A 15,149-nucleotide genomic window follows, 5' to 3' on the forward strand; every position below is an offset into this window, starting at 1 on the left:
AAGAGATACGTGGGCACAAGAGCCACCTAAGAGCCAAACAGGAGGAATGGCTTGTCTGGTCTCCATTCCAGAAAGACCTCTCTGGCCTCAGGTGTCAAACTAAGTGACACAGAGAGGAGGGACTGGCAAGAGGTGTCAAGAAGGAAGAAGCCACTGACCCTGGCTACCAAGTGGACCAGGGAAGGTGGTCTGGGGCCTAAATAGCCACCCACACAGGTTTCCTTACCACGCTGAGTAGCCTTGTTTGGCAAATCCATGAAGTTAACTTGCCTCTACAGTCTCCCTTGTGCTCAGCCCTCCCCTTCCCTCTCCAAGGGCTAGTCTGGGATCATCCCCTCTCCATCAAGTATTCATGATAACCAGGGGATCAGCAATACAGATTTCACCTCTTTATCAAACAAGCATTTTGTCAAAGGCATGAAAGCATAAGGCTTTAAAAGAAAATTGTTTTATGGTTGAATATTCCATGGTTGTTTGCACTAGTGGTAAAGATCCTGGCTGACAATGCAGGAGATGTAAGAGATATGGGTTCGATCCCTGGGTCAGGAAGATCTCCTGGAGGAGTGCATGGCAACCCACTCTAGTTTCTTGCCTGCAGAATCCCATGGACATAGGAGCCTGGCTATAGTCCATAGGTCAAAGAGTCAGACACGACTGAAGCGACACAGCATGCATGCAAAGTCGTACCATGGTCTGACAGGTTACAAACCAGGCTTTCTTCCCATTGAGTAAAAGCCTTAGTCCCTGTCCCGTGTCTCCGACTCAACACAGCCCTCTCTGTGCAAGACCCACCTGCAGGGGCGTGGGAAGGGTGGCTCTGAGTCTTTGATTCTTTGAGCTAAGGGCACAAGGTACTGGGTGAGGGGCACCCCCATGCGTGACTCCCCCCACCTGGCTGCCCTGACACCCCCGCGAGGCTCTGCACCACGATGCTCCCCCTGCCAGCCAGTCTGGCTTCACTCCCCTTTGCAGCAACGCTCCAAGCTGCTCTGTCCACACTTGCTGGTTCCAATCTCTCTTGAACCCAGAGGTTGGTCAGCCTGCCCTTGGCGCTGCAGCACGTTCCTACAGTGAATGGGCATAACCAGCCCAACACTTGGAACATGTCGGAACCCGCCACCGGGACACTGGCTCTGGAACAGGCAAACCAAACCCCGGAGGCGCTGTCTCCATGGGGCCACCCCCCATCCATCCCCTCCCACTCTGTTCTCTTGACCAGTCTGTGCTCAGGCCCCCACCCCAACCAGAGGGACCCTCCCCTCAGAAGGTGCCTCCCAGGGCCACCCTACAGGGAGGGCCAAGACCCTGCATTTCTGGTGTTCCCGGCCTGGTATACAATGGGTGCTCCATAAGTATGGCTGAAAATGGCATATGATTTATCCAGACTCCACACCTGCTGTTTGGCAGGCAGTGCTGGGCACACCCTGGGGCCACAAGTGTATGGACACAAGTGCTTGCAGCCTTTGGAGAGGTCACCGTAAGTGGGACAGGGATCTAGAAAATTGCAGGACAGTGTCATCTAATACAACCCCAGAGGCAGGGATCCAGAAGGGTCAGGGGGAGTTCCCAGGGGGAGATGGTGCTTCTAATCCCATTCCCCACTTACAGACGAGGTCCTCACTTACAGACAAGAAAGTGGAGCTCAGACAGGAATAGTGATTTTCCCAAGTTAATGTCAGCATGTCAGGGACCACGTCAGAGCTGAAAGGCAGCTCGCCTAGCCCCTGGCCAGTGCTCCTTCTAGAACAAGGTTTCTCAACTTTACCAATGACATTTGGGTCTCAGCATTCTTTAAATTTTTTTTTTTTTTTTTTTACTTTGCAGCCACACTTTGTGCTATGTGGGATCTCAGCTCCCTGACCAGGGATTGAACCCACACCCCCTGCACTGGGAGCACGGAGTCTTAGCCACTGGACCGCCAGGGAAGTCCCTGGGCCTGAGCATTCTTTGTGGTGAGGGGCTGCCTGGGCCGTACCCACTTGATGCCACTGGTACCCTCTCCATCAATTGTGGCAATCCAGAATGCCTCCAGACATCACCAAACGTCCACTGAGGAGCAAAACTGCTCTCAGTTGAGAGCCACTAGTTAGAACTTGGAAAATGTGGACTGAGATAAGAGAGGCAGCAGCCCAAGTCAAGCCTTGGGCCACAGATATGGACAACAAAGTCTGGTGCCTGGGCCAGGCCAGCCTTACCAATGAGCACCAACTTTACCGGTCCAGGCTCACTTTTTACCAAGGTGTCCACACTTATGAGATCACTCAGATTTGTGTCCAGTCGGGAACTTTTTCAAAGTGCTTCAGCTCACCACACCCCTGGGAGGTGTACCGGGGGAAATATTCTATTAGTATACTCATTTTCTTGTTCTTATTTAGTTGCTAAGCCATGTCGGACTCTTTGCGACCACATGGACTGTAGCCTGCCAGGCTCCTCTGTCCGTGGGATTTCCCAGGCAAGAATACTAAAGTGTGTCCCCATTTCCTTCTCCAGAGGATCTTCCCAACCCAAGGATCAAGCCTGCACCTCCTGAACTGCAGGCAGGTTCTTTACCACTGAGCAACCTGGGAATCCGGGAGACTGAGGCTCGAGAAGGCTTGATGCACCAAAGTCACCCAGGAGCTATTGGCCAAGCCAGGCTGGAACTCCCCGCCAATGGAGTCGCCTGGAGGCAGAGACTGGTAGGACAGAGAGGAAGGTCTTTCAACTTCTGCATCTACTTCTGGAAGCCTGTGTCCCCAGAACTCAAATCCATTAGTTCCTAACAATCCCCAGGGGCACCATAACTCTGGTCTCTTACAGATGAGAACTACGGAGGCTCAAAGAGGACAAGAGACAACATCCAATTAAATGCATGTATTCTTGGAGGGGTGCCCTCTTCTCTCAGTGCCAGCTCACATCCAGGTTGGGGCTCCTCACAGCCCGTGACAGTCCCTTAGACACTGTCTGGCCAAGGGGCCCATCCAGGCACTGAGCTGGCATCATTGCCATCAACACGGACCATCTGGTACTCAGAATTCCCTTTCTCTGACGCAGGAAGAGGTGGCTGATCTGAGTGACAGAATGTTTTCAACCGTGACTCAATTCTGCTATTAAGAGTAATCATCCTCTAAGTGGATATGATAGCCATGGTTCACAAAGTTTGTGCATTTACTACACACCAAGAATGATCCTGAGGGCATTAAAGCCTTCAGTCAACTAGTTCGAAGTCTGCTGCAGCCCTTCGGGGCAGGCATTATTATTGGCCCCACTTTATAGATAGTCGGGCCAAGGCTCAAAAAGGTTAAGGGACTTTACGGCCAGTATGTGTGGGTGACAGGTCCGAGCTCAGGGATCTCTGGCTGACTCTGAGGCTCCATGTGCCTCCCACCGCATCGAGACCCCAGAAGTCAAAGGGCATGAATGGACAGATATACCAGAAAAGACAAACTTATTAGAGCCGTAAGTGGGCTTCTCAGCAAGTCGAATAAACCATCTGTGCTCTTGCACGTCCGATCCACCTTGTAAACAAATCCCTTCTTAGAAATAGCAAAGGTAAACTTCAAGCTCCCAGAACCACAAGTACGTTGGGCTCCCTTAAGAAGAGTTTGTCGTGTCAGTAATAAGTAGAGTGAGGCTGGCTGGTGCTCCCAGGCCCTGGTGGTCCCTGGAGGGCCCAGGAAATGGAGGGAGAGTAATGTAGGGGCCTCAGATTCCCTAGTGCCAAATACCCCCCTGCCTACTATGGACTCCAGGTGGGGAAAGGATAGGGGTGGGGGTGCGCTCGTGCATGCAGGAGGCGTGGGTTCTGAGGGCACAGCTGTGTGAGATGCCCCCCTACCCCTTCCTGTATTTCCCATGGAGTTGCCTGTCACAGATTCTTCCTGCCAGGGTCAGTATCCATCCAGCCAAGTGCAGGCCCACAATTATCTTCCCAGTGAAAGTTGCTCAGTCGCTCCAACTCTTTCTGACTCCACGGATTGTAGCCTGCCAGGTTCCTCTGTCCATGGGATTCCCCAGGCAAGAATACTGGAGTGGGTTGCCATTCCCTTCTCCAGGGGATCTTCCTGGCCCAGCGATCAAACCCGGGTCTCCTGCATTGCAGGCAGAGTCTTTACCATCTGAGCCAGCAGGGAAGCCTCTCTCCCGTTGCTGAGAACCACCCTGAGCAAGTCCCTTCTCTCTGGGTCTCCCGAACTCACCTTGAAAAGGTGTGATGCAGCTCAATGCCTTCTGAAGGGCACATGGCCACGGGCTTCAGGTAACAAGTCAAACCTGGGCACTGAACCAAGCCGGGCCTTGCTTCCTGGCCCGGGGGCCCCTTCCTGCCCTCAGCAGCCCTTTGCAGGGGGTTGGGGGGCACATCCCTAGGCCGGAGGGTGCGTTGGACAGTTCAGAGGCAAAGGCAGTTTCTCGCTCCTCCCCTCCCTGAGCCTCTGGGTTTTAGTCCCAGGAGCTGGAACCTGGCAAGGTCAGCGGAGTGCTGAGGCAGGCAGGATGCCCATCCTCCCCTGAGAGCTGCAGGGGCGCACAGGTGACGGAAGGAAGACCTGCCAGCCTCTTCCCCACAGTCCAAAGGAACAGGACACAGAGAAGTTAGAGGTCTGGTGGGTCAAGGTCTCCCTTCACAATGGATGTGCCCTGGAGGGGCTTCCTCTCCTAGCCTGCCCGGAGGGGGGTGGGAGGTACTGCATCCGGAAGCAACTCTTAAGGGCACCCACGTGTCACAGGTCCCAGGGACACCGTTAGTGTCTGATTTAAGAGTACGTCTGCCTCCTCGGTTAATATTTCTCGGGACAAAAACAGTGGTGCCTGAGGGTTTGGTTACCCATTCCTGAGTCTTGCCTGGGAAAAGGGGACTGGATGTGGGCTCCGGGTGAAGGGCCGACCTCATCACGAGACAGAGGTTTTGGGTTACTCGCTGATGCAGTCAGACGCCCTGGGCTAAGGGTCGTCCCTGCAATCTTCACCCTCTGCCACCTCCCACCGCCGGGCGTCAAGCTCACCGGGGGAAGCTCGGACCGGGGATGCCAGCTCAACGCTTCTCCCGGGATCTCGCTTACACCCATCTTGAACACCGCTGCTGCACTCGCTCTGGGGCTTTTCAGAGTCTGAGCCCTCTATGCGCCCTTAGATCCAGACCAGCCCTCCGGAGCAGGAGGGGGCGGTGGCCGAGGCGGGCAGGGCCACGGAGCACAGCGTCCCCGAGGGCCGCTACTTGCCGGGTGGACCTGGGTACCCGCACCCCGGAGCGCAAGAGCTGCTCTCTCCCCTCTGACCGCCAGCCCCCGGCGCAGGGCCGCCAAGGGGCGGGGGGCCATGCGTTACCTTCCATGGACATGGGCTCCAGGATGCCGAACTGCTTGAGGACGGCGATGAACAGCAGTACCACCACGGCCATGGCGCACAGCTCCATGCCCTGGATGCCCATGGCGGCCCGTGCTGCCTGGGGCCGGGGCGTGCCCCTAGCCCTCACGCTGCCTCCGGAGGCACCGGGGCCGATGCAGCCCGCCCGGCCTCTAGGGGAGACCGCGGCTCACATGCCCCCGGCAGGCGGGGCTGCGGGCGTCGGCGGCCCCGTGGAGGGCGGCGGCGGCTGCGGCGAGCTGGGGCCGGCCCGGAGGTCGGATGCGGAGCGGCGACAGAGCCGGAGCGCAACTTTCCGAGTCAGCCGGCAAACTTCGAGGCGCGGCAGCGGCGCGGAGCGCAGCTCGCGTGGCCGGCTCTGGCCAGAGGCGCCTCCATGCCCGGAACGGGCGCCGCGCCTCTTTCGGCCCCTCTCCAGCCCCAAGGGCTCCAGGGCACCGGGGCGCGGCGGCGTCGGCGGGGGTCCCCAGCGCTCCTGGTCGCCCCAGCCTCCATCGCTGCTCCCCGCGCGCTCATTGGCCTAGGCGCGGCGACCACCAGGGGAGGAGTCCCCTGCAGGTTCCCCTCCCATCCCCCCACCACACACACACACACACACACCACGCACCAGACCGGGAAGGGGCGGAGGGAGGTGGCCCCGCCCCGCACGGACCAGCCCCCAGACGGTGCCTGGCGCAGAGCTCTCGCTACCCAGCCAGCCTCCGCGTGGCCGAGCGCTCCGCGGTTTTACAGAAACGCTCGTGCAGGGTGGGGCCGTGTGGCTGGGGAAGGGGCCGGCGCCGGAAGGGAGTCGCAGCGCCACTCCCCGGGGGGAGTCCGGGCTCCACTCTCCCGAGGGAGGGGCGCGGAGCCGGGCCACCGCCGCTCTTCGCCCGACGGGCCAGGACACAGCTGGCCTTCGGAGGATCCGGGAAGCCCTCTCGCCCCAGGGTATTTCCCACAACCATCAGTCCACGGCTCGAGATTGAACTTGGCCCTGGTCTGGCTTCCGTGCAAAATGGAAAAGTTGGTACCCAAAGTTCTCGAGTTCATGCGCGCGAGGCTTTAGGAGGGAGTTGGGCTTTAGCATTAGAGTCTACGAAGCTGAGTTCAAGTCCTGACTTTGCTGCTTGACCTTGGTCGAGTAAGGGACTTGCAGCCTCCTCCTCCTCGTCCACAAAGAGGGGCTGGTGCCTGCCTTTCCGGCTGTGGGAAAGAGCCGAGCGGATGTCAAGTGCTACGCGCGGGCAGTTCGAGGGAGTGCTAAATCATTTGTGGATCGCATTCTTCCTGCCCGGGGACACAGAGTAGGAAAGGAAAGCCGCGCAAAGGAAGGAGAAAGAAAGGGGAGAGGTGGGGGCGTGGCAGGGCGGAGCCCGGAATCCTCCTAGCCCCCAAACTCCGGGACTTGAGGGCCGAAGCCGTGGCTCTCTGCTGCCCTCCGGCGGGCGCTCCGCGCCCGGTGCGCTCACCGGCCCGGGACTCCGAGCGCGACCGCGGTGGGCTGCTGTGAACACTAAGTTCCCCTGTTCTCTGGTTTCTTAGTGGAGGGGGAAATCCAGCCCCGGACCACGCCCGTGAAAGTGAGCCCTGTTTGGACCTAGCGCTTGAACAAATAGTGGCTTCCATTTATGGAGCCTCTGCTACCAGCTCTTTCATTCAACAAATACTGAGCGTGTACTGCGCCCTAGGCGCAGAGAGGTGTGGCGCAGCGGCAAACCGCGGCGTGCACAGCCAAGGGCCCTGCTGGAGCTGCATTACTTGTAATCCTTAAGGGCTCCCCCAGTGGGCATTCCTCTTCTCCCACTTTACAGGTGAGAAAACTGAGACCTAGAGGGTGGATTATGGAAGGGGATACAGGGGCACCCCAGGCCTGCTGAATTCCAGAGCAGATGTCCTAGGGCAGGGCACTGCTTCTGGTGGAGACTGAAGCAGAGAAAGGCCTGGCGTCTCTGACTGTGCAGTTCAACCTCACTGTTTAACACACTTGGGTAAAAGACTGTTATTGGAGATATTTTTAAAGAACTGTAAATCCGCAGCGTTCAATTCCACTTAAGTGGGCATGTGGTGAGTCTCCACTGACCAAAGGCAAGAGGTCTAAGTGGTTCTGTTGGAACCCACGAGTTGCTTGTGTGTAAAAGTCTAGAAAGACTAAAAAGCCTCCTGCCATCTAATTTACACACTTCAGTGCTGAGCAAAGTCTAGCCTGTTTCCCAGCTAGTTCGCCAGTCCTCACTCAATAGCCTGATTAAGAGCCCAGTGGCATGAAACCTCCCTAAGCCTATTCTTCATCCATAAAAGGTGTTTCCATGGTGGCTCAGACAGTAAAGAAAACGCCTGCAATGTAGGAGATGTGGGTTCAGTCCCTGGGTGGGAAAGGTCTCCTGGTGAAGGAAATGGCAACCCACTCCAATATTCTTGCCTGGAGAATTCCATGGACAGAGGAGCCTGGCGGGCTACAGTCCATGGGGTCGCAAAGAGTTGACTGAGTAACTAAGCACTCTCAGATGCATTCATAAAAGGAGTGGTGGTGGTGATGATCCAGACCCTACAGGGGCTTGTAAAGAATTGAATAATACAAGGCCTGGCATCTGTCGCAGGCTCTGATGGCCCATGTTCTCTGAGCAGGGTGCCAGACCTAAGATAGATGGAGAGCAGGGGGCAGAGAAGAGAGCAAGCAAAGGAAGCCATCTCTGGGTGAAGGGGGTTCCTCCTGAGCTGCCCCGACTCTGCTTCCTGCCTCAGTTTCCCTTGGCACTCCCAAACACCTACCCCATGAGAGCTTCAGTGACTACCCATAAACACCGAGCTAGAAACCAGACATCGATCCCTGGCTATGCAGCGTAAAATATTAACGATGCCTAAGTGGGTACCAGGGCTGAGAGGAGAATGTCCACTTGCTTGGCATTAGCAGCCCAGGCCAGGGGCCTAATGGATGGGAAGCTGACTGCCCTTCTCACTCACTAGCCTGGGGCCTGCCAGCTTGGGGGCCAACCCAGGTCCACTGAGGCTGGGCCGGCACCACTCTCACAGCCCACTTGCCCAGGACCTGGAGGGGGGAGCAGGCAGACAACCCTTCAAGTCCCATACATCCTCACCACACCCATGAAGGGCCAGGCTAGGCCTGGCCTTTTCCAGCTGCCTCTGGCTCCCCTCCCAGGGGTCATTTGCCCTGGCACTCATTCACCCCTCCTCACCCCATAAAGGCCTCAGGGGGCAGGAAGCAAGTTGGGTGTTGGCTGTGCTCCCTGATGCCCACTTTACCTTAGGGGAGGGGCAGGCTCAGGGGAGGAGTGCAGACAGAGAAATCTCTACAGGGCAGGGGGCTGAGGGTGGCCGCAGAGGTAGGGACTCTGGGGGCTTCTGGCTCTTCCTCAGGTGACAGGGGAAGGCGGGTGAGGTGGGGTGGCTGAACCCTCACTGGAGACCTCACAGGTGGTATGGGAGGCCCCAGAGGGACTGGTGTCCTGGTCTAATTTAGAATGTTTCAGAGACCCAGCTGCTTTCGGGCTGGGTGGGGTACCCTGTAAACCTAGGCTTGCACCTCGCACCTGAGGTCATAGTCTTCCTTTGGCTTGGAGTATTTTTTTTAACTTTTAATTTGGAGGAGAGCCAATTAACAATGTTGCGAAAGCTTCCGCTGGACAGCAAAGGGGCTCAGCCATAAATATACATGCATCCATTCTCCCTCAAACTCCTCTCCCATCCAGCCTGCCACATGACATTAAGCAGAGTTCCCTGTGCTATACAGTAGGTGCCTGGAATATTTTTGATGCCACTCCAGTTCTACCACCAGGAAGCCACCCTGGAATATGCTTCTAACCCCCCGCATGAACCCTGTCTCCTTTGAACCACCAGGCCTCTGCTGCCTGGGCCACACCTTCCGTGCTCTGTGCTGGCTGTCAGCCCGACACTTCCCATGTCACCCGTGGTCCTCTTTTCTCACCAGCTGCCCTGCCCGCTCCTGTGAGCTCAGACCCTGTTAGCTTGGCCAGCATTCACTGGGTGCCCCCTGCTTACGGTTCCTGACTGCCTAGCTGCCCAAGGATTTCAAGAGGTTTTTCAACTCTTAAGGGAGAAATTGGGACGGACACATGCTGTTCAAGAGACCCATTTCCTACAGACAGCCCAGCAAGTTGTTCCTGTCCCAGCTTTCTAGAGGGCAGGACTTCCTGGGTTCTAGTGTATTCTATTGGGCAGAACGGGCATCATGCAATTTAGTCATCCTTCTCATATTTCATAACAGCCGGACGAGAATGCCCAGGAATTCCACAGCCAAAGAAATGCCTCTAAGATTCCTCCCTGTAATGTCCCAGGGCTCCTGATATGCAGTGCAGCCAAAGCTGATCATGCAATCTCACCCCAAACCAGTTCCTCCTCAAGCTCCCTGTTGTGGCTGCTCAGGCCCAAACCCTGCCTCTTAGACTGGGCTCTGCCTGTCCCCGCTCCTTTCCAGTCTGTCACTCAGCCCTGGCACCGTGCCTCTTCCTCCTCCATCTCTGCTCCTGGTTGCCACCAGCCTGGCCACACCATCATCCCTTCCTCCTGGACCCCGACACTGCCCTCCAAGCCCCCCCACCTCCACTCTGTCCTGTCTCCGTTCAGCAGCCAGAGTGATCATCTCAAGGTGAACATCAGGTCCTTCTCTTGCTTGAAACCTCCAGTGTCTCTCTGACTCAAGCCTGGTTGTGTTTGCCTGCTCAGTATTCCTCCCTTTGATTCGGTAGCAGCACCCTGATTTCAGTCAGGGGCAGGAAACTCCTGCCCCTGCCAGCCTCAGGTCAGCAATTTCAGAGGTTTGGGGACATGACTGGTCCAACAGCAATGATTCTTCTTTTCCAACTCCATAATACCGCTCCACTATCATGTGATTGGCTCAAGGATGGGCACCACATGGGAGCCAGGGTGATGAGAGACCTCCATGGGACTGGCCCTGGGACAAGAGAGAAGCACTCTCTCTTACTATGACAGATAATTGGCCCTCCTGCCACCATGTGAGGACAGCAAGCCTGAGAATGTAGTCACTTCATGAGAAAATAGAGCAAAGGGTGGAGATAAAGAGACTGAGTCCTGCTGACAGTGTTGTGTGCCTGGATCCAGCTGTCCCTGATGGCACATCCAAACCTATTTATTCCAGTTAGAGGAGCCAATAAATCCCCCTATTGTTGCTTAAGCCGATGTGAGCTGGGTTGCTGTCCCTTGCGACCAAGATGGTCCTGATGAATGAATTCTCCACGACTCACAGACCAAAGATCAAAATCCCTAACAAGCCCCATGAGAGCTGCTGACATCTTCTGAGCACTTACCATTACCAGGCACTTCAGTGTAACTTGTCTACAGATTCCGATCTCTTGACAAGAGGAAGACATTAAAGCATAGAGTGGTCAATGCTTTGTTGAAGGGCACACAGCTGATAAACCACAGTGTTAGGATTTGAACCCAAGCAGTCCAGCTCCACAGCCTGTGATTTTTTAAAAAATACTTATTTATTTGGCTGCATTGGGTCCTAGCCACAGTGTACAGCCTTCTCTAATTGCAGCACGTGGGATCTTAGCTCCCCAGCCAGGGATCAAACCCGTGTTCCCTGCATGGGAAGGCAGATTCTTACCCACTCAACCACCAGGGAAGTTCTCAGAGCCTGCGATTGTAATTCAGCACCACCTTATCCCTCTAGACCATACGGTCAGGCTCCTGCACCTCTCCTTTGCTCACATGACCCCACCCATGCCCGCAGCTACCAGGCCTCTCCCATCCCCAGGTCTCTGAGCAGGCTCTTCCCTGAGCCTTAGTGCCCTCCCTCCTCCTCTTCTTCACCCACCCTAGCCATTCTTTGAGTCTCAGCTTAATGTCATGTCTACAGAGGTGACTTTCCTGGCCTCCTCCCCCTTGTTAGTCTCTACATTAAGCTGAGGCTGGTCATGTGAACCAGGGCCAAGTCCCTATTTGCAACCCTGACCTGTTGGGAGACTTGGCCAAGGGATTACACCTCTCCAAGCCTCCTTTCCTTCTTGCAAAATGGGGTCACTTGATGACATTTACCTGCCTATCACACTGTGAGCTATGAGCATCTGACAAGCTGACGGATGTGAAAGCATCCTAAGACACACATGAGGGACCTTGTTCCTGAAGGAGCTTGCTTTCTCAGAGCCAGGACCACCTAGGGAGTGACAGAAAGGGGGTCCAGTTCTCTTTGCCTTATTTCATTGCCCAAGCCCTCCAATCGAACAGACTCGTGGGACCACACAGAACCTATTCACATAATCTCTGTCCCAGCCCAACTTCAGATGAAATATGAGAGGTTTATGGCCACAGGTAACAGAAAACCTCCATTCATTAGCTTAAACCATAAGGAACTATATCATGTCACACACAGGAAGTCCAGTAGGAGGCTGGCTCTAGGGACAGTCAGCTCAGATTCAACAGTACCTTTAAAGATCTGGTTTCTTGTATCTACCTACACTGCAAGCTACAGTGTGTCTGTTTTTATCCACAGCAGACTGACCTCATGATCACAAGATGGATGCCTAGTTCCAGACATCACACCCTGGAATATCCTGGAAAATAAGAAGGGACCATCTCTTCCTATGTCTCTTACTTATAGCAGGGAAGACTTTTCTGTTCAACTTCTCATGAACAATCCCTCATGTTTCATTGGCTGGAATTGTTTCACATGCCATCCCTGAACCAGTTGCTAGCAAGAGGAGTAAGAACACTAGTGTAGCAGAGACTGCTGCAGAAGCCTTAAGACAGCAAGTGGCCCTCTCTAAACAGGGAGAAGGTAAGGAGTATATTGAAACAAGCAACACCGTCTGCACAAAAACCTTCTGTTTACAGTACTTAGGCCCAAGGTCCAAGGTGTTACCCATCTGCCTGCTGAGTAAAGAGATATTAAATAAAGAGAATCAATTTTCTCCAATGCAGAGTTTTAAAAAGGCTTCAGATTGCGTCTCATTGGCCCCTACTGATAGGCCTCTCCTTGGGTGGGGCTTAGATAAGTCAGTGATGTAAGTATTTATTGAGCCCTCACCCTGTGGGTGGTCCCGGTGAGTGTTCTGCAGAGGAATCAGCTTCTTCTTTTTTTTTTTTTAATATTTTATTTGCTTATTTACTTATTTATTTGACTGGGTCTTAGTTGTGACATCAGGTGGCCAAAGTATTGGAGCTTCAGCTTCAGCATCAGTCCTTCCAATGAATGTTCAGGGTTGATTTCCTTTAGGATTGACTGGTTTGATCTCCTTGCTGTCCAAGGGACTCTCAAGAGTCATCTTCAGCACCACAGTTCAAAGTCAGGCTGCATCGGTTCAAACCGTGGCTTCTCCACTTATTAGCCATATGATCTTAGGCAAGTAACTTAGCGTCAATTTGACTCAGTTTCTGCAACCATAAGTGGGAATGGTGATATCTACATCAAGTGAGTGTGAGGGTAAAATAAGTACATGTAAAACACTTAGAACAGTGTCCTTTGCCCCTTTGAGGGCTGTAGCTTCTGTTGTTATTACAGAAAAAGGATTTATTGCACATCCTAATGACTCTCAGAGGCCAAGGAGGAATATGGGTGAGCTTGAATACGTCTGTGTTTTTAACCATACAAATGCCACTATCTCTCTCAGCTCCCTTGAGAGCAGAAAAGGAAGTTCCAATCATAATGGAATAGCTGGCATCAGACCTCTCTTACCATGGAAAACAACTGGAAAAAAATATGTAAAATAACTCTATGCGGGCATTGGACAGCAATTAACACAGGATAATGGTCCTTGAGAGACAGAATCACATTAAATGATCCCCACATTCATTTCATCTTTATCCCTGAGCGTATTTTCCAAAATGCTGAAGAAGTGCAGTAAAACCTCCCAGCACTGGTGGTCACACTGGGTAGAGGAAAAAGAAATCAGAGTTCAGAACTGCTTAAGTGGCCGTGATTTAAGGATGGCAGGGATCTGGAAAGGAAGAAGACACAGTGAAGGATCAGCCCCCAAAATCTATATGAAACTCTCCCCTGGTCCTTAGTTCAGGCTGTACATGAACAGGGGAACTTTGAGAGGAATTGCTGAAAATAGCGGCTGGGAAGACTGATTGCTGAACAAAGATTTCAGAGGTCACACAGCTCCAAGGAAATACTGAGGTTCTCGCCCAGCCAAAACGGAGGACACTGGTGAATCCCTGTGCTTTCCTTTGAGATCACGAAAGCCACACTTCGGGGTTAAGACCATACCTTGAGAAAACAGCGACACTATAAATGAGGAAAAAAGCTGAAACAGACCTGCCTTAACAAAGCCAAAAAGTAAGCTTTGACAGAATTAGTGAGATTTGCCAGGAATTTAACTGCCTGCCAAAACAAAGCTTAACACTCTTTACAGGAAGAGAAACTAATCCAGAGGATCTGCAGCATCTCATTTACAGTGTGCGCCTTGCAATGGAAGATTGTTAAACATGAGACGGAAAAGGTGGCCGATCATGGGGTTAACAGGAACAGAACACAGAGATGACCCAGATGCCGGGGTTAGCACACATGCATGCATGCTCAGTCACTTCAGTCGTGTCTGACTCTTTGCGACCCCATGGACTGTAGCCCACCAGGCTCCTCTGTTCATGAGGATTCTCCAGGCAAGAATACTGGAGTGGTGGCTATGCCCTCTCCAGGGGATCCTCCCAATCTAGCCATTGAACCCACACCTCTTACATCTCTTTCGTTGGCAGGTGGGTTTTTTTTACCACTCGTGCCACCTGGGAGGCCCGGGGTTAGCAGATAAGAACTTCAAAATAACTATAATTAATATTTTTATATATGGAAAAAGAAATAGATGAGATGAATGAAAAGATGAAGTTTAAATTTTAACAGAGAATTGGGATCTTGTGTCAGTTAGGGTTTGGTAAGGGAAGCATACCACCATAAGTGGTATGGAATAAGGGCTTAATTATAAGAATGAGTCCTTACACAACTGTGGCAGTGGGGGAAGAAGTCTATGGAAGGTGGTCCCTCTGCCTATCCTTGAAGTTGCTGTAGGTCAGCAGCTCCAGAAGATAGGAAAAACAAAACAAAACTGGACATGAAGTGAAGGTGAGAACAAATTGGAATCCACATCTGCCTCTCACTGCCTCCAACCCTGACAACACAGGGGGCCCATAGAAGCTGATTCCATCTGCTAAATAGCTGCACATGGCTCAATATTCAACAGAAAGTGAAAAGTCATACCAAGAAACAAGAAAATACAGCTCATATATGGGGGGGGGGGCAAAACAGTCAAAAGAAACTGTCTCTGGGCTTCCCTGGTGGCTCAGTGGTAAAGAATCCATCTGCCAATCTAGAAGACATGGGTTTGATCCCTGATCTAGGAGGATCCCACATGCCATGGAGCAGCTAAGCCCGTGCACCACAGCTCTTGAGCCTGGAATCTGCAACTACTGAACCCGAGTGTCACAACTACTGAAGGGCAAGTGCCCTAGAGCCCACGTTCTGCAACAAGAGAAGCCACTGCAATGAGAAGCCCACGCACAGCCACTAGAGAGTAGCCCCTACTCGCCTCAACTAGAGAAAAGCCCCTGTAGTAATGAAGACCCAGCACAGTCCAAATTAAATAAATAAAAAACATTATAAAAAAGAGGAAGAAACTGTCTCTGAGTATCATAGGATGCCAGATTTAGCAGACAAAGACTTCAAAGTAGTTATTAAAATATATTCAAAGAACTTAAGGAAATCCTATTTTAAAAATTGAAGTAATATATGACTGATGACTTAGTGGATGGAGAATCTCAATAAAGTGAAAGAAAATATAAAAGAACCAGATGGAAATTCTGGAGATTAAAAGTCAAGTAACTGAAATTCAAAA

The 15,149-nt window shown here is 52.9% G+C and overlaps 1 protein-coding gene across 3 annotated transcripts in view; it reads right to left on the minus strand.

Annotated features, from left to right (window-relative positions):
* Nucleotides 1–15,149, minus strand: part of KCNIP3 (potassium voltage-gated channel interacting protein 3) — a 79,652-nt gene that overhangs the window by 22,547 nt on the left and 41,956 nt on the right. The window contains exon 1 of one of the 3 annotated variants that reach the window (XM_081484773.1): nt 5,305–5,966. The exons of the other annotated variants lie outside the window; for them this stretch is intronic. Within the exon in view, the coding sequence (XP_081340899.1) occupies nt 5,305–5,407 (103 nt within the window). The 5' untranslated portion in view covers nt 5,408–5,966. Of the gene's footprint in view, nt 1–5,304; nt 5,967–15,149 lie in introns of those variants that run through there. 3 annotated transcript variants of the gene reach the window in all.

Source organism: Giraffa tippelskirchi, chromosome 4 (genome assembly GCF_054371585.1).
Source record: "Giraffa tippelskirchi isolate mGirTip1 chromosome 4, T2T-mGirTip1v1.2.pri, whole genome shotgun sequence".
In the NCBI taxonomy this organism is placed as follows: Eukaryota; Metazoa; Chordata; class Mammalia; order Artiodactyla; family Giraffidae; genus Giraffa; species Giraffa tippelskirchi.